This window comes from Balaenoptera ricei, chromosome 2 (genome assembly GCF_028023285.1).
Source record: "Balaenoptera ricei isolate mBalRic1 chromosome 2, mBalRic1.hap2, whole genome shotgun sequence".
Classification (NCBI taxonomy): domain Eukaryota; kingdom Metazoa; phylum Chordata; class Mammalia; order Artiodactyla; family Balaenopteridae; genus Balaenoptera; species Balaenoptera ricei.
Window position 1 is genome coordinate 36,881,569 of NC_082640.1, and position 27,671 is coordinate 36,909,239.

The 27,671-nt window shown below is 48.9% G+C and overlaps 1 protein-coding gene across 4 annotated transcripts in view; it reads right to left on the reverse strand.

The window, feature by feature from the left end:
* PDE8A (phosphodiesterase 8A) overlaps positions 1-27,671 on the reverse strand; it is a 191,136-nt gene that overhangs the window by 93,274 nt on the left and 70,191 nt on the right. The window contains exon 1 of one of the 4 annotated variants that reach the window (XM_059912383.1): positions 8,003-8,972. The exons of the other annotated variants lie outside the window; for them this stretch is intronic. Within the exon in view, the coding sequence (XP_059768366.1) occupies positions 8,003-8,215 (213 nt within the window). The 5' untranslated portion in view covers positions 8,216-8,972. Of the gene's footprint in view, positions 1-8,002; positions 8,973-27,671 lie in introns of those variants that run through there. 4 annotated transcript variants of the gene reach the window in all.

Genomic DNA, 27,671 nt, shown 5'->3' on the forward strand with positions numbered 1-27,671 from the left:
AGCGTATGTGAATGTTCAGGAAGCAATTACTAAGGTTAAGCCAAAACTGCCTATGCATACCCTATGTCCCAGAAGTGAGAATTTTGGGTCTATTCACATAGATCTTTAAGGGGACATGCGCAAAGATGCCTGTCCAGGGTTATGCATAGTGGCAGGGAGTTACAAGCAATATGGGTATGTCTAACTGGGTAACTGGGGGACAGTAATATAGTAGATCTTTTCTTTTCTTCTTTTTTTCTTTTTTGGCCACGCCATGTGGCATGCAGGATCTTAACTCCCCAGCCAGGGATTGAACCCGTGCCCCCTACAGTGGAAGCTCAGAGTCCTAACCACTGGACAGCCAGGGAATTCCAATATGGTAGATCTTAAAAGCATATGCTAAGTGAAAAAAGTAAGAAAACAGAATGGGATCTGTAATACAATACCATTTACATAAATTAAAATACATAAGCACGTAACAGTACATACTTTATAAGAACCCATAAAAACAAAATGACATACATTAAACACATTAGAATGGTGGGCACGGAGGGAGTGGAGAACCAGATATAAATAAACCAAACAACAAAAAAAAAGAGGAACCTTGGGAAGTAGGCAAGGATTTTTAAACACAAAAAGCAATAACCATAAAGGAAAAGATTGATAAATTAGAATTAAGAATTAATTAATTAATTCTTAATAAATTAAGAATTTTGTTCATCAAAAGACCCTAGTCAGGCACTAAAAAGGTAAGTCACAGAATGGGAGAATGTATTTGCAAAACATATAACCGACAAAGGACTCATACCCATAATATATAATGAATGCCTGAAGATCAGTGAGACAAAACTAGACAACCCAACTGGAGAGAGCCTTGCACAGGCAGATGATGTTAATATGCTAAGAACTAAGAAGGATAATTCAATCCTCTGCATCAGAATTTCAACCAGGAAAGGAAAGTGAGCTCATCAACAATTTTTAAGTCTTAACAATTTTACAAAAATGCATGTAAGCAGGAAATTTGAAGTTATTTTAAACTTTATATAAAGTTTAAAGTTATATATAAAACATATAAACAAATATCATTGGCTAAAGTCTCTTCTATTTTAAGAGAGTTCTTGACAGAATGGAAAAAGAAGCATATGCATCTACAATTTGTGTATCTACCAGGGGAAATGAGTTATTTATGCAATTACTACACAGTAGAAAGCTTTGTTTCCATAGAGATTATGACACAACTGATTTAGGCCTTAAATTAGAATATTCCGATTTGAATTGAGAAATGATCCTTTTGTCTAAATGAATAGTGTATTCAGTGCGAATAAAAGCTCCACACATCTGCTGATATCATTTCCTCTTCACTTCAGTAATAATTAATAATGAGAATACATCCACACAAGTCCTAAAAAGGAATTCATACCCCTAAAGTTTCACAAGTGCCTGAAAACATATACGGAATGACTATTTTTACAGGATGTACAAAAATACATAAAGAACTAACACAAAACATTTCAAAATATCTTTCTGCTCATTTCACATTACACTTAAACAGTCTCTTGTACTAACGGTGTAAACAGCAAGACAAAAAAGTCAGTTCTATCTTCCTTCTGTCATCACTAACTGAATTTAACAGATGAACTGTATACTGTTGGTGTTGGGAGGGGGTGAGGAATGCATGTTAATCCAAAGCAGAAAAACATCAGAATGTTACGTTTCAAAAGGAGTGAAATATATGACCCATAAATATAGTACATGTAAAATCCTTCAGGGGCTCCACATTGCCCTACATAAAGCCTGGACTCTCTGATATGGCATTCAAGGCTCCTGTAGTGCCTGAAGCCTAAGCTTCAGCTGCCCCAACCACTTAGAACTCCTTGAAAGCCCATGTCGCTTGCCGTGGCCATATCACTCATTCAGTGTGGCACACTCCTGCTTTCTTCCTCTTCTCCTCTTAATTCCTCCTCATCTTTCTAAACCCAATCATGGAGAAACTCTACCTATGCCTCTGGCCCCAACCCTTATCTGGATGAGCTGCCACACCTATGTGTTTCCAAGGCATCCTGGGTTTATCTTCATCACAGTGGGATTATATGCACTTGTCTCCCCTACCAGACTGGCTTCTGAGTTCTATTCACTTTCATAAAACTGGAACCTAAGAAAGTACAGTGCTCAGTAACTGCTGAATGAATTACTGAATTCTGAATTCAATTACTAAATAACTATAATCCCCAACATTTCCCCATGTTTTCATAATAAATGTTCCTAAAGGAAATACCTAAGGAAAAAAAGAGAAGAATAAATCCCAGTTGTTAGAGTAAAATCAAGATTGACTAGGTTTCCTGATAGGCTTATATTATACCATTCTGTTCTCTTTCCAATTTCACTGTGAGATCTTTCCAGCTGAATGGCTATTCTACCTCTCTCTCAAAGGTCTCCAAAGAAATGATCCAATCTTTAATTTTGTTACAGTTCAGTGTCCTCTCAATTAGCCAAATACTCAAGAGAAGTTCTGCTTGATTAGATTCTTGTCTTGTTGCTACTCTGGGTATTTTGGCTCCCCAGGTCAACTGCTATTGTCAACATTTTGTTTAGATATCATAGAAAGTGCCTGACCTCCTTTTGAAAAATTGTTTGCCATTAAATTATAACATATAATAAGTGAAAAACAGCACTGGTTTTGAGCACACGTAATTGAATCTCAAAAGAAAGCATGATATACAAAAAACTGGAAGTAAGCCTTCTCTAGTTCAATCAAAGGCACAATTCTCATATAAAAATGTTAGGATATGACCACATGATTTTGTAGAAAAATTTGTAAGACCAATAACAAATAACAGCAAAACTATTTTGGAGATTAATAATAAATTTTGAATGTATATCTATATATACTCAAAATCTTTACGTATCAAGCTAAATGAAACTTGAATTTTATCATGCTGATTTAAAATTTTCCCAGTAAAAAGTTATTAGAGGGCTTCCCTGGTGGGACAGTGGTTAAGAATCTGCCTGCCAATGCAGGGGTCACGGGTTCAAGACCTGGTCTGGGAAGAACCCACATGCTGCGGAGCAACTAAGCCCGTGTGCCACAACTATTGAGCCTGCGTTCTAGAGCCCGTGAGCCACAACTACTGAAGCCCACACACCTAGAGCCTATGCTCTGCAACAAGAGAGGCCACCGCAATGAGAAGCCTGCGCACCGCAAGGAAGAGTAGCCCCCGCTCGCTGCAACTAGAGGAAAGCCCACGTGCAGCAACAAAGACCCAAAGCAGCCAAAAATTTAATTAATTATTTTAAAAAGAGTTATTAGAAAAAGTATTAGATAAGGTATCAAACATACATGGCAGTGATAAGGAATAAATCTAAAACATGAAACTATATTCATGAATTACCCTCAGAAACTGAAATTAGGGCAGACGACTTCTGTAAGTAGCTAGTTTCACCTATTATATGTTAATTTTTCCTAAATAGTTTTCAGTAAACAGATAGCTGAGGACTTGAGGAAACATACAGATTCCTAGCACACTGAAGACTTTCCAAGAGAATGACACTGTGGGGCAGGTCCATGGGGCTGGCTTAACCCACCAAACCATAGGTGGTCTGAAGAAAGACTTTTAACAGGAGAGAACAAAAAGTTTGAATACATGGTTTTGTTTTTATGACCTTTTAACTTGGATTAGCTTTATGTACTACACGGCAGAGAGGGCATGTGAACTTGGGGACTTGTGACCTGTGGTGGGTCTGAGGACAGGGCCCCATTAGGAATCCCTGAAGAACTTCTCACAGAGCCCACTTCCAGAGGTGAATGTGCTTGGGAACATGGGACTCAGAATAAAGAGCTTGGTAGTGAATGCAATGCATGAAATAAATCTGGGGGAAGTCTTATCTCCACTGCCCTTCTGGAAGGTGAACATCTGAGAGTCTGATATTCCAGTGAGCCAATAGTTTGCTTCTATAATTGGTACGTTGAATATGCAAGGCTCTTGCAGGGTAAACAAAAGTGTCTTTAAGTCATTTTCCGGCTTTAAACCTGTTTAATGGAAGTAGTGCTCCCTCCACTCCTAAAACGAGGACAAGTCTCATAAATTTTCTGCACTCTCTTTCTTAATACTAAGTCCTAGAGTTGCATTTTAGTAGTTTCCTAGGGCTGCTGTAACAAATTACCACAAACTAGGTGGTTTAAAACAATAGAAAGTTATTCTCTCACAGTTCAGGAGGCCAGAAGTCCAAAATCAAGGTGTAGGCAGGGTTGCTTCCTTCTGTAGGATCTGAGGGAGAAGCTATTTCACGCCTGTCTCCCAGCTTCTGGTGGTTGCCGGGAATGCTTGGCTTTCCTTGGCTTGTAGCTGCATCACTCCCATCTCTGCCTCTGCCATGGCATGAACTTCTTATAAGGACAACAGTCACTGGATTTAGGGCCCAGCCTAATCCAGTATGATCCTGTCTTAACTAATTACATCTGCAAAGACTATTTCCAAATAAGTCACATTCTGAGGTTCCAGTGGACATTAATTTTGAGAGGACACTTCAACCCAGTACACTCATTAAGTCACAAATAGAGCCTCAATTTAGTAATTAAAAGTGATCAGTCTACTTCATTTACATAAAGTTCAAATCAGGCAAAACTAATCTACAGTATATTTTGGCGGGGGTGGGGGTAGCCTAGTAGGTAACTGAAAGAGAGTATCAGGAAGCCTTATAGGTTCCTGGAATATTCTACTTCTTTATCTGAATGCTGGTTACATGTACAAGAATTCATCGAGTTGTACACTTATGAGTTATGCATTAACTGCATTAACTTTCAAAAAGAGTTTAGGTACTTTAAAAAGAAAATGATCAGTCCAGTAGCTTAACAGCACTTCAGTTTTCATCTGAAGATTCTCTCTCCACCAGCAGGGCCAGTTGCGGGGTAGCACACCTTTGGGGAAGCAGGTGCTGCTTCTCTCCTCCTCACTTCCTCCCCTACCTGCCAGCTGCTGTTTCTGAGGCAGGGAGCATAAGAAAGGACCAGAGAGAAGGTCTCACATGACTGGTTCTATTAGACGATTTCTCACTCTAGGAGCCTGATGGATTTTTAAAGCTTTTTCTCTTACGGAGGGAGCATTTTTGTGGTTTCTCTGGAGTGTCCTGCTGTGTCCCTCCCACAGTGCCTCTTCTGTTAGGGAACCTTATTAGTGGAGTATGTGATTCGACTTCCTGATGACCAAGCTGATGACCTCCAATTTCCATTTATATTTACTGATATGACAGATAGTGGCCTTAGTTCTATCCATTACTTTTGTTATCCTTTGTAGAGACTGTTCATTTTCCTTTGTGTGTATATTTTGATATTTAAGATGGTTTATTTTTTAATCTAGTGGTTACTTTTATTAATACCTGAAAGCTTTTATTTCCTTAGACAGTATCTATTTAATCCCCCATGAGAAATGAGAAAATTAAGATATTTTCTTCTCTTGCACCATCCCTTCACTGTCCTATTTTAGTCCATCATACTACATCCTGTTTAACTTTATACTCTTAAATATACCTACACCTCCAGTAGTTTGTCTGTTAGCTTTAAACGATACCCTTTGAACCCTACCTATTAAAGATGAGAAAAGAATATTCTAAATTTACCACCATCTTCTTTCCTCTTCTCCTCTCAAATTTGGTTAGTTAGATAATTTCATATTGTCAGGTCATATAACCGTCACATTCTGTTCCATTGCACTCATCTCCAAATTTGTTTTAACCTACAGGTAAACAGACTCAATGCTTGTAACAGTTCTTTTGCTGGAGTTTTTCCAGTTACCGCTTGGTGGACTGAAATTTGTCTTTCACTAGATTCCTCAAGAAGAGTTCATGGGGATATTCTTTCTCAAGTTCTTATATTTAAAAACTTGTTTTTTTAAAAAATACAATTTCAATGAATATAAAATCCTTGGGTCAATCTTACTCTTCTTAAGGATTTTGTCAGTCTTCTCCCATGTTGATCGATGATAAGGAACAGACAAAATTTCCCCTTTTATAAATTAGTTGATCTTTTGGCCTGGCTGTCCAAATAATTCTTTACATTTGAAGTCCAATAATTTTACTGGGATATACTGCAAGGCTGACGGTTCTATGTTAATTTTTCCTGGGTATACAGTGCGTCCTTCCAAACTGTAGATTCAAGTTCTCCTTTCTGGAAACCTTTAAATTTTTATTTTGCCTATTATTTGTTTCCTTCTTCAGGGAATTTTTGTACTTTTCATTCATATGTCAAAACTATTTGTTTTCACTTCACTCACTTACTCCTTTTCTGTTTTCTATACACTGTCTTGGTTAACTTTTAACTTGCCTTCATTTCTTTGATGGGTTTTATTTTTCCCTTCACTTGCTTTCTTGAACTTAGGTTTTTTTGCCTACTACGTGCCATTTCTTCCCTGAGCTCCTGTATTTCTGATTTGTGCTCCAGCTCTTCACAGCGGTAAACTGACTTTTTTCTTTAATTTGTGAAATATTTCATCATAATTTTCACTTGTTCTGTGCCAGTATTTTTCTAGTGAGTGTTGGTCATCATCATCTTTTTGTTTTTTCATGTTTCTTCATCTTCTTTTAAGTAATTATGTTTGACTAGATCCTGAACTGGTCCATTTTTGATTACTCATTTTTGAAGGCGGTTTATTCTAGACTAGTTATTTGAAGAAGACTCACTTGGGAGAAGAGCCAGAGCCATGTTCAGGGGAACGGGAGTGTTCTTTCTTTTTCTGGCGGGATAGTATACGTGGACACACAGAGTGGGGGAGGGTATTCCTGAGCTTCTCAGAGTCTCTCTCTCCAGCCAAAGAGACAGGCAGCTGTGAGGGCTGTTCACAGTGCAGAGTCCTCTCCTTCCTGTCGCAACAGCTCAGCTTGCTCCCCACAAACGTTACTTGCGTTAAGTCCTCCTTCAGTTCCATGCTCCTCTGCATCTTGGTATCAAACTGGATCCGGTGAAGCTTCTGACACCAGCCTGTACACTCATTTCCACCATTTCAAACCAAACATTTTGGTTTTGAACCCCAGGGTGCATCCCTCACCTTGGAAAGTACTATTTGCTACTTGAGTTTTCTTTTCCTAAGGTCTGCAGCTGCAAGTGTCTTCTGTCTACCTCCTCTCATACTCCTGGTCCAATCTTTCAAAAACCCTTTCCACTTATTTTCTGGTTTGGGGTTTCAGACATCTCCTAATTTCTTCAAAGACAGAGTTTTCATTTCTGGGTTTTTCTTCCCCCTCCTAGTTGCTTGGGGTAATTTTCCAGGGGAGGATGAAGAAAGGTTTACTTCACAAACTGTCCCAGTAAGACTGCTTAATAAAAAATTAACTTTGTCCTGCTGAATGCTTCAAAAATCGCGTTTCTGATACTATTTTCTAATTACATATGCTTCAAGTACAACATGCATGCTAATAAACGTGAACCTCAAATACATGTGCAGTGAAGCAAAGCTGATGTTCCAGATTACATTTTAATAGTCCCAAAGAAAATGGAAAACTGCAACTGCATGCTTGTGCAAAGCTGACACAGGGAAAACGCAACACGGTGGTAGGGTCCAGTACCCCGGCTTCACAGTGCTAGCCGACCTTCCCTTTCCACTACGAGAACCAAAAGAACAAAGTTCACACTGATTTAACGTTCAGGGTCCCGCCAGAGTATCCTGGGGGGGTTCCTCTGTACCCGCTGTTTGGTAGGTAATGGATTCAAGCGCCTGGGTCAAGTTCACAGCGGTCCCTCCTGCTCGACACGTCGGGTCGGATATGTCCCAGGAACCGACGCCACGGCTCGGAAAGCGTCCTAAGCACAACTCTACTAAGCAGAGTCCCCAGGACCACGGTTGGTACGCCTCCGGTCGCTACCCTGGCAAGACGGTCCGCTGGCGTCCGTCAAAGTCATCCAAAGCCGGGCGACAGGGCACCGCGGCCCGGGAGGGAGCCCCGCCAGTCCCTGCGGAGAAGCTGCCGCGCCGCGGGGCCCGAGTTTCACCGCGGGCCGAAGCCTCGGAGCCCCCGCCCGCCCGGCACCCCTTACCGTGTTGCCGTTGCCGCTGCCGCCGCTTGGCTCGGACTCCACGAGGCTGGAGCCGCAGGACCGGGCTGAGGCGGCCGTCGTGTGACCAGGTGGGAGGCGCGGCCCGCCGGGCTGCAACGGCGGCGCCGCGGGGCCCGGCGCGTCCTCGGCCTCGTTGCCGCCGTGGTACACCTCTCGGCTCTCGGAAGCGTGGATGCTCTGGGCACAGCCCATGCTGGCGGGCAGCCGCGAAACGGTCAGTAAACGGCCAGCCCGGCGCCTCGCGGCCGCCGCGACCGCCCTGTCATCGCCGCCTGGGCGGGCGGGCTGGCGGGCGGCGGCAAGCGCTGGTCTCGCGCCAAGAAGTGCTGCCGCCCCTTTTATCGCGGTGCGGGCGCAGCGGCTGCGGCGGTGGGGAGGGGGCGGTGGGGCGGGCAGCGCACCGCGGCCGCCCCTCCGAACATGCCCTTCATGACGCGGGAGCCGCTGGCCGCTTCTCTCACATCGCCGTGCTCGCCTCGGCCGCGCCGCGCTTCCGGGGAATTTGGGGGAGGAGATTAGAGCTCTCCCGACCCGAAAGCAGGCGAGTCCGCGCCGCGCGAGCGACGCCGCCCTCGCAGTGGGGCGGCGCGACCCCCGAGGGAGGTGAGCTCCCTGCTGCGCCCCTCACGGCCCCGTTCCCGCTCCGCGGCGCTACAGCCACTGACTCTCGAGGCTCCGGCACCAACGCCGCTCCGCCTGCCGCCCCGCGAATAAATGCTCCTGGTCCGAGGGCTGGTGGCAGAGAAAGCTAGCCTAGATCTCTCGCCGTTGAGGGGTAGGGGCCGGAGGAAGCCGGTCGGGGCGGCGAGGCCGCGTCCGCCCGGGTAGGGAAGGACAGACCTCGGCTCCAGTCGGATCTGAAGCCGTGCCGTCGAGAAGCGCTGAAGCGGCGGCGCTCACCCGAGAGCTGCGGGCGGAGCGGCTCCGGCTCCGGCTCCCTCCGTTTCCCGAGCCGGGTCTTCCCGGCAGCACGCCGCGCCCAGCCCCCAGCGGTGACCTCCAGCGGGTGGTGGCGTCAATGCAAAGCAGCTGGGGCGCCCGCCGCCTCCTCCCGGCCCCTCCCACCACTGAGCATGCGCGGCCACAATGTGAGGGGCGCGCTGCCCGGCTGGGAGAGAAAGACTTGCCCAAGGCCACACACAGCCACCCCGGGGCCGGTGGGCTCTGACCTCGGGCCTGCGACCACCAAAACCCAGACCAATGGGTTCGAATCCCGGCTCCGTAACCTAGCAGCTGCATGACTAATAGATAATTAGAGATAACGGTCATTATCTCTGAGCCATTAAAGAGGCCGGTGGAAGGACCTCTGTTTCGGGTGGTTCCAGGCAGGTGGGGTCCGGGCGTCATTGTCGGGGGCCGCAGTCCTTGTGCGTTCCCTCTCGCGCCAAGACCTGGAGCACCATGCCCGCCTACACAGGCGACTGGGAGGCTGTGATGCTGGGATGCTAAGAAGCTACATTTAGTGGCAAGCTGGGGACGCCGTCCTACTCTCCTATTGACCAAAGGACGGGGCGCCCAAGACCCCAAAGGCTCCTTGCTTGCGGGAGCAGAACCAGGCGTCCGCTGTGCCGGGCGAGGCCTGTGATGACGCGAGACGCGTTGGCAGAACTACACCCCACACATATCGCCAGCAGCTCGCTGTGTGACCTTGAGCGAATCACTTAGCCTCTCTGTGCCTGGGTCTCCTCCCACGATCAGCTAGAGGGTGGCACTCCGGGGGGTCCATCAAGTACCCCGGAGCAGCCCATCTCCAACCCGCCCTTTCTCCCGCCCTCCCTGCGGCTCCCGGTCAGCCGAGACCCCGAGACCCCGACGCCGACAGATCCCTTTCCTCTCCCGCCTTCTACACCTTTCCTAGCGCGGCCCTGGAACGACTCTGAGGTGCCGCGGCTCCCGCCTCCGGCCCGGGAACTGTAAAGACCCGGACGCATGCTCAGGGCTGGAGTCCCTGCTGCGGCGCTGAGACTGCCTCACGGGCTCAGGCGGCGGGTTCCCTGCGGCGGCTCGGGCTTCAAGACGAGCCTAAGATCCACAGCCCTGGCGCCCCTCGAGCCGGGATATTCCGGGACGGAGGTGCACACCGGGCAGTTTCCCGAGGGCGGCAGAGCTGAAAGGCCACGTAACCCGAGGGCAGTTTTGTACTTTTGGCCCTCTTTACTAGCCGAGTGGGCCCAAATCACTGGCACGTGACTTACATTATCAAGTTTAAGCACATTTAACAATAATCTTATGTGTGCCTCCCTGCCTTATAAAAGTACCAGCGGCTCAAAGAACATGTCTTGAAAGACACAGAAAAAGATTTTTACCATCAATTGTAGTGTTTCCTGCCTCTGTTTTGCTGGTTTTCGAACGTAATTTTTCCAGGCAGAATCTGCACTCTTCTAAATAAAGAGTAATTGGTGAAGAAAACGCTCTGAAAACACCTCAGAGTGCTTGAAAGTCTATCTCAGGCCCTCTGTCCTCCCCTCCCCGCCTCACTGAGAAGCCCGGCCTTGATGACTCCTGGCACTGACCTTGCCTCCTCCAGGGGCTTCAGGCTGCCCTCTTGGCTCCCCTTCCCAGGCAGGACCTCGGTGTCCTGGGATCACCCTGGAAATCCTTGAGCCCTGCTCTAATTCGGGGTGGGGACCCTTATCCCCAGCCCCGCCTCGCTGGCCTCCTGCGCTGCCCTTTGCTGTCCTGAGCTGGACTCTTGCCCTCTCTGTTGCCAGAGAACTGTTGGATAGCAGCGTTAACTGATTTCTAGCTCTGCAACTTGGAGACCCTAGACTTAGAAAGCTAAGGCTAAGAACAAAGCAGGAGCAGACAGGAACGGTAGGAGTCGTCCACCCACTTCTGGGGTCACAAGGAACAACCGCCCACTCACTTTCATCCATACTCTGGAACTCAGCCTGGGACACTCCAGGAAGTCACAGTCTCTCCCCGCCACCCCCCATCTCAGCTTCAACTGCCTAACATCAGTTCCACCCCACCCCTCCTTCCCTGGCCATAATCTGCACCTTGAGGTCCCTGAACACTTCTCTACCCAGTTTCCCCAGACCTCAGTAACAGGGGATGCAAAAGGGGTCACAATGACAGAACTAACCCAAACCTCACTGGCATGTGCCACCCACTGGCTCACCCAGGACTCCTGAGCCTCTATGAAGAATCCCACCCTGTGGGGTATGCAGGGAGCTCACGAACAATCCCACTCCTGCTGCAGGAGAGGCACCCCAGCCAGGGGGGTACCTGGAAGTTCCATGGCACGCAGGAGAACGTACTCCCCCACCACCCCGAATCCATTCCCCCAAGCAGAGTTGCTTGACGCCCACCAGGCTCAGAATTGCAGTTGAAGGTCAACTTCAATTTGGGGTTTTCTTTAAGATTTTTTTTTTTTTTAATGTGGACCATTTTTAAAGTCTTTATTGAATTTGTTACAATATTGCTTCTGTTTTGTGCTTTGGCTCCTTGGCCGGAGGCAAGTGGGATCCCAGCTCCCCAAGCAGGGATCCAACCGGCACCCCACCCCACCCCCATAGCCCTGCACTGGAAGGCGAAGTCTCAACCACTGGACCGCCAGGGAAGTCCCCTCGACCAGTTCTTACTCTGAGGTCTCAGGCATGAGGTCAGTGGGGCCGGGAAAGAAGTCACCCTAGGGACAGAGGCCAGCCTGGGCCCCCACCCACCCACTAGCACAGGCCATTCCCAGGAGACTCCTCAGTCCTCATGGCCGCTCCACCAGTTCATGAGAGACATGAAAGTGCAGGGTCCCACACAGCTTTATTCTATCTAAAACCCAAACCGACTGCGTTTCCACACCTCTTACACCTAAGCTGATCCTTTTTACAACCAGTGCTCCCTCCTGGCTTTATTTCCTCCTCCACCTAGGAGTCAGCGTTCAAAGACTGCTATTGGCACTCAGTTTTCTACTCCTCTCCTTGCCTTCCCCATTGAACTGGACTTGAAGCAGCCACAAGTGGGAGAGATCCTGCACCCTGAGGTGTGAATCCCAACCCTGCCATACATCCTCTCTCCAAGCTGCTTTCCTCTACTGTAAATCTAGGATTAAGGATATCTACCTCTCAGGGATTAAATGGGCTAACTGACATCAGATGCCTAGATTAATTACTGAGCGCCTGCGTCTCAGCTCGCCACCTCCTCCTGGGTCCTTTCAACACCACCTTCCTCCAGGCCTCCCGCCAGACTGCCAGAAACTGCTGGAGGAAATGAAATGACCCCGAGGTTCAATACCCCTACAAATCTGTGGCATCAGACTTCACCAGGTTCATTTCTCTAGCTTTCAAAATTTTGTACAATGTAGTTTTTTTAATGTCTTTATTGGAGTATAATTGCTTTACAATGTTGTGTTAGTTTCTGCTGTATAACAAAGTGAATCAGCTGTACATATACATATATCCCCATATCCCCTCTCTCTTGCGTCTCCCTCCCACCCTCCCTATCCCACCCCTCTAAGTGATCACAAAACACCGAGCTGATCTCCCCATGCGATGCAGCTGCTTCCCACTAGCTATCTATTTTACATTTGGTAGTGTATATATGTCAATTCTATTCTCTCACTTTGTCCCAGCTTACCCTTCCCACTCCCCGTGTCCTCAAGTCCATTCTCTACATCTGCGTCTTTATTCCTGTCCTCCCCCTAGGTTTGTACAATGTAATTTTTAAATTCTTTTAAAATTACACATTTTATAATTTACACATTAATACGTGCTAGAAAAATAGTAAAAAAAAAAAAAAAATCAGACTTAGCCGAAGTATATAAAGTGTGCAGAGGCAAAGGAAAGTCTCTCTTCCTTCCCCACTCCCTTCCTTCCGTAGAGGTAACTACTGTTAACAGTTTGGACCATATGCTGCCAGACCTGTTTCTATGTTAAACATTACACACAGACACACACACACACACAGACACACACACACACACACAGGTATTAGGATATCACAAACAGGGCTGCCGTGAACATCCTTGAATGTATCTTTTTCTGTAAGGTGGACTCCTCAAAGTTGAATTGCTTGGTGAAAAGGTATGTACCCCTCACCCCACCCCAGCTCCAGAAGGGATGAGGGGAAATGAAAACATAGAGCCTGGCTGCGCTGAGGGACTGAGAAGGGGGAACTCTTTGGACCTGCCCTCTGCTCCTGGATAAGGGGGATCCAGCCACCCCCAGACGCAAGGCCTCTGTTGATCATCCTCTCCAGGCCCCTGGCCTCCTTATCTTTATTTCTGTCTGTACTCCCAAGCCTTTAGTAAAGTGTTTGAATGTTGCAGCCTTTCTCAGATAAGGGAGGGACTGGATGATCCACCCCTAGGCCAGAACTGTAAGGAGCGAGCAGCACTTCCTATAGGTGAGAACAGTAGAGAGAAGCCCCCAGATGCTGTCCCCTCACTCCAGAATTCAGACGTACACCTGCATTTCTCTCCTCTATTTGGCTCCAGACCTTGGTACTCGTGGTTCTCCTGGAGCTCAGGACTGACAACCTAATGTGGACCCCCTTCCTCAAAATGACCTTATTAGCTGCTGCCATCTCAGACTCCTCCACTCCCAACAAGGAGCTCTGCCCCCAGTGCCAGCTCCCTGGCTCCATCCACACTTTCCCACCAGACCAGGGGGTCATATCCTCTCCCACCTACTGGAGAAAGTCCCAAGTTCCTAACATTGCTGTATTTGGTTGTACAGGTCAGAGCCCAACTCCACTAGTTCAGCCAGGGTAGGTACTTATTGCTTCATTTCCCAAGAATACAGGAAGGGAAGAATACAGGGACCCAGATGCCACTAGGACCCGTCTCACAGTCCTGACACCTCAGCTCTCCAGATGCAGTTTGCTGTGATGCTGAAACCATGGCCTTTGGGAGCCCCAGTCTCTACCTCCACAGCCCCACAGCAACACCGTTGGTTTCCACAGCACAGGACCTTCCTTGGCCCAAGTTCCTAATTTGGAATGTCCCTAATCCCAGGCCCCCATCACAGGGCCCCATGCTTACAAGGGTCCCAATCTCGGTTTAATGCTCAGCTGTGACCATCTTAAAATTCTTAATAAGTGTTGAACAAGGAGCCCCATATTTTCATATCACACTAGACCCCACAAATTCTGTGGCCGGTTCTGCCTACCTCCTCTGAGAAGTGCACTGTCCAGGTGTGTGCAGGGGAGAGAAGTATGGGGCAGTGCGGGGGAGGAATTTGGTATCTTGGGGGAAATTCACAGGGTCTGCCCTGCAGGTCATGTTGTTATTTAATAACAACAGTCCATGCCTCCCTCTACCCTGGACCCAGCGCCCCAGCCCTGGCTCAGTCCCTGGCCTCACTCCACCTCCCGGGTAGGTGGGACCGGCCTCAGGTTTCCCCTGGAACGGCCTTCTCAAGAAGCAGGTCACAGGGGGTCAAGTGACACGCCAAGGTCACACAGCTGGATGGGGCACAGCCAGGAATCATGAAGTCCTCCAGCTCTTGCTCTTTCCCTGGGGGCTCATCCCAACCCACCCAGCCTCCCAACTGCCCAGCCTGTGGCTCTCAGCCAAATTCCACCTGAAAAGAGCACTTGGTTTCTGGGGGCCAGGATCACTGTTGACTGCCCCTCCTTCAGGGCAGGAGCAGGGGAGCAACACAGGGTCTCTTGGCCCGGAGGAGGAGAGCAGTGTGTCCAGACAGCCCTGCGATGGGACCTGTGACAGCGATGACACCGGCAAGCCTGTGTTAGGCTCTCTGACAAGCACTTCACGTGTGTGAGCTCACGTATTCCTCATAACAGCCCCATAAGTGCTTACTATTGCTCCTCCCACTCCCCTACCCGTGCCCCCATTTTACAGATGAAGACACAGGGTTTTTAAAACGAGGGCTGATGCAAGTCTTTAATAACCCAATACCCACCCTTTACAAAGGCTCTTAAAAACAGAAGATGCTTCTTTACTACAATGAAGCATATTTATTTCCAGCTAAGAGCTTTCAAGATATTTAATAGTGAAGCACTAGAACACTCCCCAGGGCTGGGACTCAGCGGGTCTACTCTAAAGAGTGCCCCAAGACCAAGAAGCACTTGACTAGAGCATAATTAATGGATTCAGAAATAAAACGAAAGGCAACAACCATTGCTGCTACTATCCAATGTTGTCTAGATGGTCTGAGAAGTGCAATGAGACGTGGCTTAGAAATTAGAGCAGAGATATTGGAACTGGAGATAAAATTGATCATTAACGGCAAGTAATATAGCTTTATATCCAGGATACTCAGAAATCAATTCAAGAGTCATTAACATGAAAGAGTTCTCTAAAGTGACCAGATTAAAAGTAAAAAAGTAGTACTCTAGACTATCAATGGCCCATTAGAAAATATAATGACAAAAATCACACTAAGTGCCAGGTTCTGGGTTGGCCCTTATATGGAACCCATGTTTCCCCAGACCTCACCTTGGTCACCATGGTGGTAATAACCCACATTTTGCTGGCTCTTTCCCCCTCTACTAATGCAGGCCTCCAGCCTCCTGCAGCGTTTCAGCCAGTTACTTCTGGGAGTGTCTGAGGGGGGGTCTGAGGTGAGGTAGTGAGATCACCCCCCATTCTCTCTTTTGCTGGCACCCCACACCATGTTACCAGCTGGGCCCTGGCACTGACTCCTGATGCTGTGAAAGCTGAGGCCCTGGAGTCCTCAGGGTGCTGAAGCTCCTCTGGGCTCCAGGCACAAGTCGGAGAAAAGACACACTTACAGGGTCACCAACCGTGTCTCAGCTTGCCCAAGACTCTCCTCTCCAGGTTTTAACACTGAAAGGCCTGCACCCTGGGAAACCCTCAGTCCCAGGCAAACCAGGCCGATTGGTCACCTTACATACACACGCGTGTGCGCACACACACTCATGCGCACAATGTCTCACTTTGTCTCCTAGGCCCTGAAGGCATGCTGTTTGTGCCCTGTGTCTTGCAGAGTTTATATCTGGGCAAAGAGCCTTTCCAGCGTCAGTTCACAGACTTTCTACTGGGGACTCAGTCTCACGCCCACCCCTGCATAGAGCAGGGAGACCCCAGAGCCCTGCGGCTTCCCCGTTCTCCTCCCTCACCTGACACACATGCTCCTTCCCACCCCTTCCATCCACCTGCCACAGCTTTGGTTAAACCTGGAATTTGCACTACAAAGAAGCATCCCCGTCTAAATATCCCCAAAGCCCTGTGAGGTTGATGTTGTCATCAATACTCTATTGGAGAGAACGTGGAGGCTCGGGGAGGTTAAGTAACTTGTCCTAGGTCACACACAGAGCAGACGGCAGAACCAGGCTGCACACTGTGCCCTAACTGACGCCAAAGCCCAACCTGTCTCTACTGTGCAAGCACTTCCATGAAAATAAGTTTTGGCGATAGTTAAGTTACATACGGGAAACTGAGGAGCCAAACATCACTGATGCTTGAGAAGCAGAAAGAGAAATATGATACACCCCAGAGCAAATGAGGGCTGATCATTCCCAGGATAAATGGGAGGCAAAATGCAAAGCAGCACACTGTTTACCAAAAGTATTTGGGGCTTTTTTAAATGTCAGCCGCAATGATCATGAATCACTCCTCTTAAAGCTCTTAATCCAAAGTAACCCTCCTTTTCCCTCTGGCCTCTCTCCTGATTCATCAAGTTGCTTCTGAGGGCCTGAATCACCCGCCCTGAGTTCTGGGTCTCAGGCCTCCCACATCCCATGGGGAAACTGTCATTCTCTTCTCTCGGGAGGGGTGTCCTGTATAAGTGTGCCCAAGCCTGCTTGCAGGGGATAGAAGACTTTGGAGGGGGAAGACTCCAGCCTAAGAAGCAGTGCAGCTGGAAAAAGTCACAGTAACAGGCTGGGCCTCATAATAACCGGGGTCCCAGATTCATCCCTTCATGTACAGACTCTGTTGAGCGTCTAGCCTGTGTAGGCACTGGGCTGGATACTGAGGTTACAGTGATGGCCAAATAGCCCCTGCCTATTAATGGAGCTCATAATCTGGGGTGGAAGGCAGGCATCATTCAACTCCATCAGAGTATAATTATAAGCTGATGAATGCTGTGACGTACAAGGAGCTCTGATTGTGTATCACAGTAGGAAATGATTTAACCTTGAACAGAGGAGGGTGAGCACCAGGATGTTTTCCCTGAGCTGAGATATGAATGGATAGCTGTTTTTCCTGCCCAGCACCCATTCATCCTTATAGCTACCTAATTTTCCTCTGGGAAACCACAGTCACCCCTAGTATCAACTCAAATTATTTGGGTGGAATGTTTAGTATGTACCACATCCCCAGCCACAGAAATTGATTTCGAGATAGGCACATGATCCAATCCAGAGTTAATGAGGGTTGATGTTATTGGTTGAACCCCTGATCAAGCCATACCTGAAGTCAGAACTATGCTGGAACTTTTCCGCTTTAACAACTTCTGCTTTTGATTAAGCCTCTTTGGGTCTAAATTTTGGTCTCTTGCAACTAACAATGTCCTATCTGGGCTACAAAGTAATAACATTAAAAAATATATAGGAAGAAACATTCCAGGCAGAGGTAAGAGAAAGCACAGAGTACAAAGACCCTGAAGTGAGAGGAAGGAGCAGGGTAGGTTCAGGAGCTAGCCCCTTCTAAGCTGTTGGCCACTGGTCTGAAGCTCCTTATGATCAGTTTCTTTTGAGCCTTCACAAGAACTCTGAGATGAGTATTAGCATTCTTATTTTATAGATGAGGAAACTAAAACTTACACAGGGGAGGTGACCTGCTCCAGGTCACAGAATAAGGACACCAACCCAGGCCTCTCTGACTCTGAGATCTATGTTGTTGATCTTCATCTTACATGTTTCTGTCCCACATATGATCTAACGGGACCTCCGTCCCTTCTTTTCAATCCCACTCCTCTGACCACCTGGTTTCTAGTTGGGTTCAGCCCATGGAGGCACGGAAGAGGTTAGAATGCAGGAGGACGGGAAAAGCCGGTCTGGCTCTGGCAGCATCATGGCAGTGGCTGCAGCTGGGTTGGTGGCAACAGGAGCCGGCGGTGAGCATAGGGGCGGCACCTCTAGCAGCTAGCAGCAAGGTGTGTGTCCTCCTGGGGCCTGGCAGCTTCCTGATCCCTTTGGAAACACCCTTGTCATGCTTCTGTGTCTCCAGCTCTTCCAACACCTTTTAGCCAGTTCCTCTCATCAACACTGCTTTGCCTGAGATATCTCGAGTGGTTTGTATTTTCCTGGCTGGCCATGGATTGATGTAATCATTGATGGGGTGACTGTTACGAACAGTCTCACTGGCAGAAGGTGTTACTGCCAGCTGCTGCCGGGGTAGTCCGCTGGGCTCAACAAATAGCGGATAAGGCAGGGATGGCAGGGATGGCAGGGATGGGGTCTGATCTTGCTCTGCCTGCCTTCAGAGCTTTTAACTACCGTGCCATAGCAACTTCTCATTAAGGCAGGGAAGCCTGTCTGCCTCCTACTGAGCAGCCCTAACTTCAAGGGCTTGAGTTAACTCTGGAGAATTATGTCCCAGGCTGGCCATGGACTTAAGGTGACCCTAGAGAGAAAAGTTTTCACAGAGAATCAGGTTTTTAGTTCCAGACTCGAGATCACCTAGGCCAGAACCAACAGGTTGTGATGAAATAGCCTGCCCAAGAGTCAGAACTGCATTCACCCTTGACTGCCACCAACTCCTGTGTGACTTGACTTGAGAAAGTCCCCCTCCCCCTCCAGTCCCCACCTATGAAAGGAGGAGCTGAGCCATGGTAGACATGGTGTGTTTCCTCCCCAACACACCATGAAGGGCCTGGGAAGCCGTTCTCCTCTCACCTGCTTCCCAGGCCCTTCCCAGCCCATGGGGTGATGCTTGATTGGTTCCAGCCAATTGCAATCACTCCTTTCCCCGAGTCAGGGATTGGTTTAGTCATGAGCACGCAACACACCCTTGGTCAATGGGATGTAGGGGGTCTCTGGGGGATGGTGCGGAGAGGGGTTTCTGGGAAGGTTTTCCTCACTCTGAAAATAGAGACACAAGAGAGACATCTGACTGCTTTCTGCCTACAGAATGGCTGCGCAAGAAAGGGATGCCTGGCGCTGTTGCAGCAACCTGACCACCGTGAGGGAGAGCTGCCAACACCTGAGGGTGGCAGAGCGGAAAGATGGACAGAACCTGTGTCCTCGCTGTCCTGAGTGTAATCCCATAAGCGCCCAACATCTGAACTCCTTGTTAGGTGGTGTAAAACAGTTTTGTTGTGTAAGCTATTTTTAGCTGGGCCTTCTGTTATCTGCACCCAAAGCCTTCTACCTGACATACGAGGCCACCAGATGAATTTCCCTGTCGTTTTTAGATCCAACATTTTGAGATTCAGCTTCTCTTTTCAAAGAAGGAAGCAGGCTTGGCAGGAGGGGACTTGTCCAAGGCCACACCATGCGTGTGGTGGAGCCAGGACCCCAAGCTGCTGCATTCTCTCCCACCATACCCCTTTACCCCTTCGCGCGAGCCCTTCACACAGTGATGGACATCAGTTCTTGTTTCTAAGAAATGCTTCATTGTGTCACTCACAACTTCTCTGAGTTGAAGGGGAGTATGGGGTTGGATAAAGATGACCCTAGAGGACTTCGCTGGTGGCGCAGTGGTTAAGAATCCGACTGCCAATGCAGGGGACACGGGTTCGAGCCCTGGTCTGGGAAGATCCCACATGCCGCGGAGCAACTAAGCCCCTGCGCCACAACTACTGAAGCCTGCATGCCTAGAGCCCGTGCTCCTCAACAAGAGAAGCCACCGCAGTGAGAAGCCCGCGCATCGCAATAAAGAGTTGCCCCCACTCGCTGCAACTAGAGAAAGCCCGCGCGCAGCAACGAAGACCCAGCGCAGCCAAAAATAAATAAATAAATACATACATAAATAAATTTATTAAAAAAGAAAGAAAGATGACCCTATATAATTTCCCACCCTGCAGCCTGCCCCTCTGCATGGGTGCCCTTGGGACCCAGCAGAATACAGAAGTCTGGGTGGGGGCAGGACTCTTTCCCAGCACATAATTAGTAAGCTTGGCAGTGATGGTGCTGCCAGCGTCCATGGGCCACCCAACTACCATGATCCAGAAGATCAGAGAGGGTGAGCTCAAAAGGGCTCCTCTTCCTTCTGAAATGTGAAAGCTTGCCAGTGCCCACATGAAGGCTACAGAGAGCTCAGAGAATCCTGATTTCTGGCCTCCCTTTGGTAGGAGACCAGACTTGTGTAAATTTAGTGTTCTCCTGGCCCACGGTGGCAACTTGTGAGACCCTCCTGGTTGCTGGCCACCCACGGGACAGAACCTGGGAATCTCTGCTGGAATCAGCCCCATCCCAAAGTTAAGCAGGGAATCTCAGCCAGCACAGAAAGAAGGAGAAGGATTCCATCCCTCCACAGAGACTCAGCCACAGAGCTAGCTGGAGAATCAGGCAGAACCAAAGTCGTATCATTGCAGCAAGGATTTTTCTTTAGTATTTTTACCTAACTATGACTATTTAGGCATGTAAAAGCCAGGTTTTCTCTCCCCTCACAGTGCTTATTCTTAGACCCTGGACAACCAGGTCAGATTTGTGAGGTTTGGAGTGACAGTCACAGAGGGTGCCTGCAGCCCAGGAGCCCACCTTTCCCTCTTCCCTAAACAGGGCTGATGGTCTAGACTTACTCTCTGGGGTCAGTGAAGGACTTTAGTTTGTAAGTCACAGAATCCAACTCTGGCTGTTTCAAGCAAAAAAAATAAAAGGACTTTTGGGGAAGGGCTATCAGGATGCTTTGGGCTGTAAGCAGCACAATAACAATAGGACTTCTTATGTCACATAACAAGAAGTCAGGCAACAGGTGCTCTAGGACTGGTTCAGCGGTTGTGCGGTCACGTGGTCCCAGCCCCCAACATAGCCTGATGAGCCCCACCTCCTGGTACTCGAACCCTTGTGTAGCCCCTGCCATGTTAAATAGCCCTGGGGGGACTTCCCTGGTGGTCTGGAGGTTAAGACTCTGTGCTTCCACCGCAGGGGGCGCGGGTTCCATCTCTGTTTAGGAAACTAAGATCCCACATGCTGCGCGGTATGGACAAAAAAAAAAAAGATACTAAAAAAAAAAAAACATAGCGCTGGGCTGTGTGGCCTGTAGGACACTGCAGAAATGACGGCATGTGACTTCAAGGCTGGCTACATGGTAAAAGTCACTGTGGTTTCCACCTCATTCTGTCCCTTGGATCACTTCCTGTGGAGGAAGCCAGCTGCCGTGGGGTGAAGACACTCAGGCAGCTGTAGGAGAGGCCCATGTAGAGAGGAACTGAGGCCTCTTACCAACAGCCTCGTGGGTGAGCCATCTTAGAAGTGGATCCTCCGGCCCCGATCAGGCCTTCAACGGTCTGCAGCCCCGACCAACTGTTTGACCACAACCTTGTGAGAGAACCGGGCCAGAGCGACCGGCTTAGCCATGCCAAGCTAGGCCTTGGACTGAGTTTTTGCACATCACCCTCACCACATGCATGCAGTAGGCATTATTATTTTCCTCATGCTGCAGAGCAGGAAACGGCACAACCAGGAGGTGGCTGAGATAGGATAAGACAAAGCCCTCCCTTTAGGGGTCAGGCTGGGAGAGCTGCCCCATCTCCTGCTTAATTGTAGCACTTCAGGGACACCCTGTTCTAGGTCACTTGCCCTGGGTGTCTTGGACCCCAGTTATTCCTCCAGTATAGGGCTCTGCTAGTGCCTCCCAACTGCCTAACTTTCTGGTGGGGCCAGTGGGAAATCTTTACTCCCAGGTTCGCTAAATCCATGTCTGCACTTACCCCTGCCTTGTGCATCCCCGAGCTGACAACTCACCCTCAGCCTTATCCACAAACCCAGACAGTTCCTGGGTTGCACAGGTGCACCTGAAGGCAGTATGTGCAGGAACAGCGATGCTTTGTTAGAAACAAGGCCACCTGAGGCATGATGCAGCACCCCCGGGAGTAGATTCCATCCCAAAGTGGCCCTCGGGGAGGTCCCTGCAACAGCAAGTCCCATACAGGGCTGCTGCCAGCGACACCGTCTGGTGCCAGTCTCTCCTGGGGGTTTAGGCTTATGCAACTTTTTCTAGGATTTAACTTCCTTTTTCTTTTTTGGTCTCTATGTTTGTTATTATGCCTGTGTCTGAATGAGTTTTGTACAACGCCTATGTAAGTGGGTGAGAAGTAGCTAAACAGCGGGGAGCGGGAGGGTCAGAGCAGGACAGTGGGTCAGGCTGTCACCATTCATTTGAGAACCAGTGGCTTTCAAATTGCTTTTTAGGAAGGGAACAATTTTGTCAAAGGAAATAAGAGCAGGAAGCACTGAAGCCTTTGGCGAGATGGGAGTAGAAACTTCACCTCTCATCAGTCCCCTACTCCCAGGGGCAGCCCCCCACTCCCAGGGGAAGCCCCCGAGGCAGCTCTGTGGAGAACAGGGAGCACTTTCAGGACTGCCCCCCACCCAAGCCCCCACCCCCTGCACAACTGGCAGTATAACAGACCAGCATCTGTCACGGCTTTAGTCCTGTTTCTCTACCATTAGGATTAGGTGCAGCTTCATGTGCCAGAAAAGCCTAAATAACAGAAGCTTATACAGCATAGACGTTTATTTTTCTCACTGGTAAACAAAGCCCAAAGAGAGTAATCAGAGATGCAGGCTCAGGTGATCCAGACTCAGGACCATCTGAGTGGCCTGAACTCACTGTGCAGGCACCCATCTAGCAGCCCAGTCTTCTCGATCCCTAGCACGTGGCTGCACCTCATCGTTCCAGGCTGGTTTCTCTCACATTCACTTGCTGGCCAGAAGGAGGTGACTGACTCCCCTGGTTTGCCCAGGACAGAGAGATGGCCCAGGACGTGGCACTTTCCGTGCTAAAACCAGGAGAGTCTCAGGCAAACCAGGACAAGTGGGTCACCCCAGACGAAGGGCACGGACCCTCCCTTAAGGACACTTTGTGGAAGTCATACAACATGTTTCTTCTATATCATTGGCCAAAACTTAATCATGTGGCCCCGTTTAGCTGCAAGGGAGGCCAGGAAATGGCGATTTTATTCTGGGTGGCCATATAGTCAGTTAAACACTTAATATAAGAAAAGAGGGGGAAACAGATATCGGGATCAACAAGCAGTCCCTGCTGGTTCCCCTCCTTCATCCCAACCCGCCCTCTGAGCACGTCCTGCTGCTGCACCTCACACAGATGCAGGCTTTTCCCTTGGCTCTGACTTTTATTTTTCTGCTTGGCTGCAGTTAAAATTTCCCTCCAGCAATGTGGCTTCCAGCTGCCCTGGGTATCGTCACCCCAGCCTGTCCTAAATCCAGACCGGAGACTGGACTGCTGGAGTCGCAGCCTCCTTAACCACCTCAACTAAACTGCCATCCAGGCCGGATGCTAGGCTTCCTTATTGAAGAGCTTCAAAGGCAAGGAAGTCTCAAGGTTCGTGGGCAAGGCAAGAATGGCAAAAACAGCCTTCCCTTTCCTCCCCTCCGCTCCCTTCTCTTTCTCTTCCTTCCCTTTCCCTTTCCATCCTCCTTATCAGACATCAGGTACTAAAGGTACCATGATAAATGAAACAGACACAGTTCCTGCATCCAAGAGATTACAGAAGAGCCTATGGAACAGGCAGCGTAAGAATCCTGTATAACAGGTATGACGAGGACCAAGATAGAAAATCAGTGCTGTGGGATGCCTAGAACAGATCCCCGATCTAGATTTGGGGGTTCAGAGGGTCTCCTAGAACAGAAGACCAAATTTGGTCCTGAGGGATAAGTAGGGCTTGAGTCCTGAGGGATGAGTAGGAGTTGGGTCCTAAGGGATGAGTAGAATGAGCTAAGTGGGAGAAGGGAGTGTTCAAGTAAGTACATGAGGCAGCCGGTAGAAAAGCCACAAGGCAGGAGAGAATGTGGTCCCTTCAAGGGACTGGAAGCAGCTCAGGGAGGTTGGCACTAGGAGAAGGGAGGGGCTGTGCTGGGAAGTGGCTAGAGATGAAATGAGGGCGGTCATCAGGGGCTGGATCACAACCATCCTCATGAGCCATGATGAGAAGCTGGCACTTTGCCTGAAAGGACCACCTGGGCCATGTGCCTCTTAACCACCCAGTTGCCCTTGTACTCTCAGCTGTCATCCAGGGCTTGTCCTGGGTCAATCCCATCATGAACTGGCCTCGTGGGCAGTGGCTGATAGTAGAAGACAAGAGTGTAGCTGGACCCCTAGGAAGGTATCCTGCTTGGTCAGGCCAGAGTTGAAGATGAGCCAGCCCTGCCCACTGCCACACTGTGGGGTGACAGATGTCCCACCCTGTGCCCCATGCCCACCATTGGGTGGTTTAGCCTCTCCCCTGCTCCCAGACCTGGGCCCTGCTTCCCCACCTCCCTCGGGTCAGGAAATGTTCTGACAGCCCATTCTAGCAGGACCTCAGGATGGAGGATTTGGGGGACCCCTGCCCAGGGACATGCAATTGGTCGGCCTCCACTCCTGGGGGGAGGGTTGCAAGGAGCTTCCCGTCTGGTAGCCACTTGCTTGCTGGCAGGCATGGGAGCGAGCGGTGGGGTTAGGGACTGCCTGAGGGATTGCAAAGCTGCAGCGGTCTGGCATGCTTCTTTATTTTTTCTAATTCAATTTAAAGCTGACTCTAAGTCACTATCCCACCGAGCTGGTAAGAAATTCAATCTCAGGCGTATCATTGAGCTTCCCTCCCCCAACTCCAATGTTTTGTCAAGGTGCCGGGGTCTTAGACAGTACCAAAGCCTTGGGGTGACCCCTCTGGTCATACCAGTGGCTGCAGGACCGTCCCCTATCCCAGCCCTTGTACCCCCTCAGGCGTGGGGACTCAGCTGATCTGGGGAGCCCCTCGGGGTGTGGGAACTGCAGGGAAGAGGTGTGCACTCTGCGTCTAAGGTGCCCTCCCTCAGTGTACCTGGCAGCCTTCCCCTCCAAGGCCTTGTCACCTCCTGCACACTGCCTAGAATCAGGGCGTGGGAACTCTCCCTACCCTTCCCTGCCCTAATCACACTCTGCCCCTTTCCCGACTTGGGTAGAAATCTCTCTCTCTCCCTCCTTTTAGCTCTTAAAAGCCCACCCTTTCTTCCTCTTCTAGGATGTGTCACAGAATCTCCATACAGCCAAGGTTATTACAAAAGAGAGCCATCGACTTCCAGAAGCTTCTGTGCTCTGACCACCAAAAATACCCAAAGCAAGGAAATACCAAGGGACTGGCTCCCTGCTTGAAAGAGCCAGGGGAGGGAGGAATACAAAGTTAATATCTCAACAAATCATCTGGCCTCTTCTGCCTGAGGAAGGGCATGTCCCTTATTGTCACAGGTACTGCTGTTGTCAATCTCACACACTTCCTGGCTCTGTCATCTGCCAGTCTTACCTGGTGACTTTCCCTGGTTGAAGCTTCCCTCACCCAACATCATCCTGGGGTACTCGGACCCCCTTAGGCTGCTGCTGTATCAGTCAGCTTTCATTACGTTATGCTGCAGTAACAGGCAAACTCAGAATCTTAGTGGTTTACAACCATATAATGTTTAGCTTACTATGCTTCCAACCTTGCAATGAAATAATGCAGTTTTTTTCATCTTCGATGTGAGAAAAATCAACTCTGTTATGAAATTAAATGACTCCTAATGGACTGCAATCACAAAACGTATGTAAATGTAACTTTGCAACTTGAATTATAAAAAACAAACATCCATCTGAATGTGGAAGTATACCTAATCTGTCAGAGGATAAAGATTAAGGTAGCTTGATGATTATTGGCTCTGCTTTGTGTCACCCACTAAGTCAAAAATGCTAACTGAATACATTTTTATTTTATTTTTTTAATTTAATATTTTATGTTATTTATTTATTTAGGCTGCGCCAGGTCTTAGTTGCAACATGCGGGATCTTTTTTTTAGCTGAGGCATGCATGCGGCATCTAGTTCCCCGACCATGGATTCGGGCAGACAGTCAAGTGAGGGTGGGGAGTTTCAGTCAGGTGGTAGGACCTCATCCTTGGGGCCTACAGTCAAAAAAGGGGGATGGCCAAATGCAAAGGAGGCCTCAGCTGTGGGGAAGCCAGGGCACTGGCAGAGAACTAGGATAGAATATAAGAGCAAGACCCATACCCAGCAGTGGAATTAAAGATGGCAGTGTGTCCGCAGCAACAAGGGCCGGTTACTAGAAATGAGACTGTCCCAGAGCGTGGAACTAGGATGACTTTAATTTCCTCCAACTAAATTGCGGGGGGGAGGAGGCAGTTACACGGCGAGGAGGATGGGTCTGTCTGGTGGGGCAAAACAAATCTAGCTAAGGTCCAAGGAGAAAGGCAGTGACTGGGAGCCAGGCAGACCATCACAGGCATCAGCAGACTGAGAACGGAATTCGGAAAATACACTGGAGCAGATGTAATTAACCTATATTTCACTGTCCCAACACAGCAAAGCTCACCTGGCTTCTGACACCTCTCTGTGCCACTAACTACGCAACAGAGAGACTGCTGGGAAAGCCCTGGAATAAAACTCCGCGAAGCCCACAGCTGCCCTCCTCCAGACCACTCTGTCAGAGGGAGGCTGCTCCTGATCCCCCCACTGTACTCCCAGACAGCCACCCCAGCTCTGACCCTCTGAGACTCACATCACCCCGCGAGGCCACAGGCTACTCACACTCACTAAGGGTCTTGGGACTCGAGATCAGTCTTCTCCACCTCAAGTCCTAGGCAAGGTCAAGGTTCACGTGGCGATGCCACCACATGACAGTTGCTTCCGTTTAATTCTGACCGACCCCTGGTCCGGTCCACCCAACCCCACTCAGGCACCGCTGCATGGCCATACTCAGGACATCATCTGACAGAATGTCCACTAGCTTTCTCTGACCACAACTTCCCAGTTCATCAGTTCTCTCTCATACCTCTTCGCTTTATAATAGCAATAACCATTATTAACCAAAATAACTAATAATAGGGAGTGTTTACTATTTGCTAGGCACTATTCAGAGCACTTGACATGTACTGAGTCATTTAATCCTCACAGCACGCCTAGGGTATAAGTGCTATTATTATCCTCATTTTACATGATTTGAAATCTGAGGCACAGAGAGGTTCAATAATTTTCCCAAGGTCCCACAGCTATAAAGTGGCTATAAAGAGCTGGGATTTGAAAACAGGTGGTCTGGCACCAAAGTGCGCACTTGCTCTCTCTTTCATTTCTTTACATTTTATTGAACACAGAGAAAAGTACATATATCATAAGTGTACAAACAGATGAATTTTCACAAACTGAACACCCCTGTATAACCAGCACCCAGATGGAGAAGCAACACTACCAGCATACCAGCATACTGGAAGCTCCTCGGGCCCCCCTTCCAGTGCCACCCTCGGACAGCAGGATTTGTTTACCCGTCTTTGTGCCTCTGTGGCTGGCCTCTTCTGTCATCCTCACTGCTCACCGCCAGCGCACGCTGCTGGGAGACTTAGTGGTACTGAGCAGTTCTATACAGCAGGCGCTGTGCTGAGCACGAGGCTTGTGTGCCTTTCACTGAGACTATCAGGCCTTAGCTCACCTGTTATCCTAAACTCCCAGACCTCTTCTTGGGTCAGCTCCTTCTGTCAAACCCAAACTCACAGCCCTTACTCTTGCTCTCTTTTGTGCCTTGTCAATAGCCAGTGGACATTCTGAGAAATGCAAAACTCCAATTCCAGATCAGCCCAACTGTCCAGCTCGTGCCCAC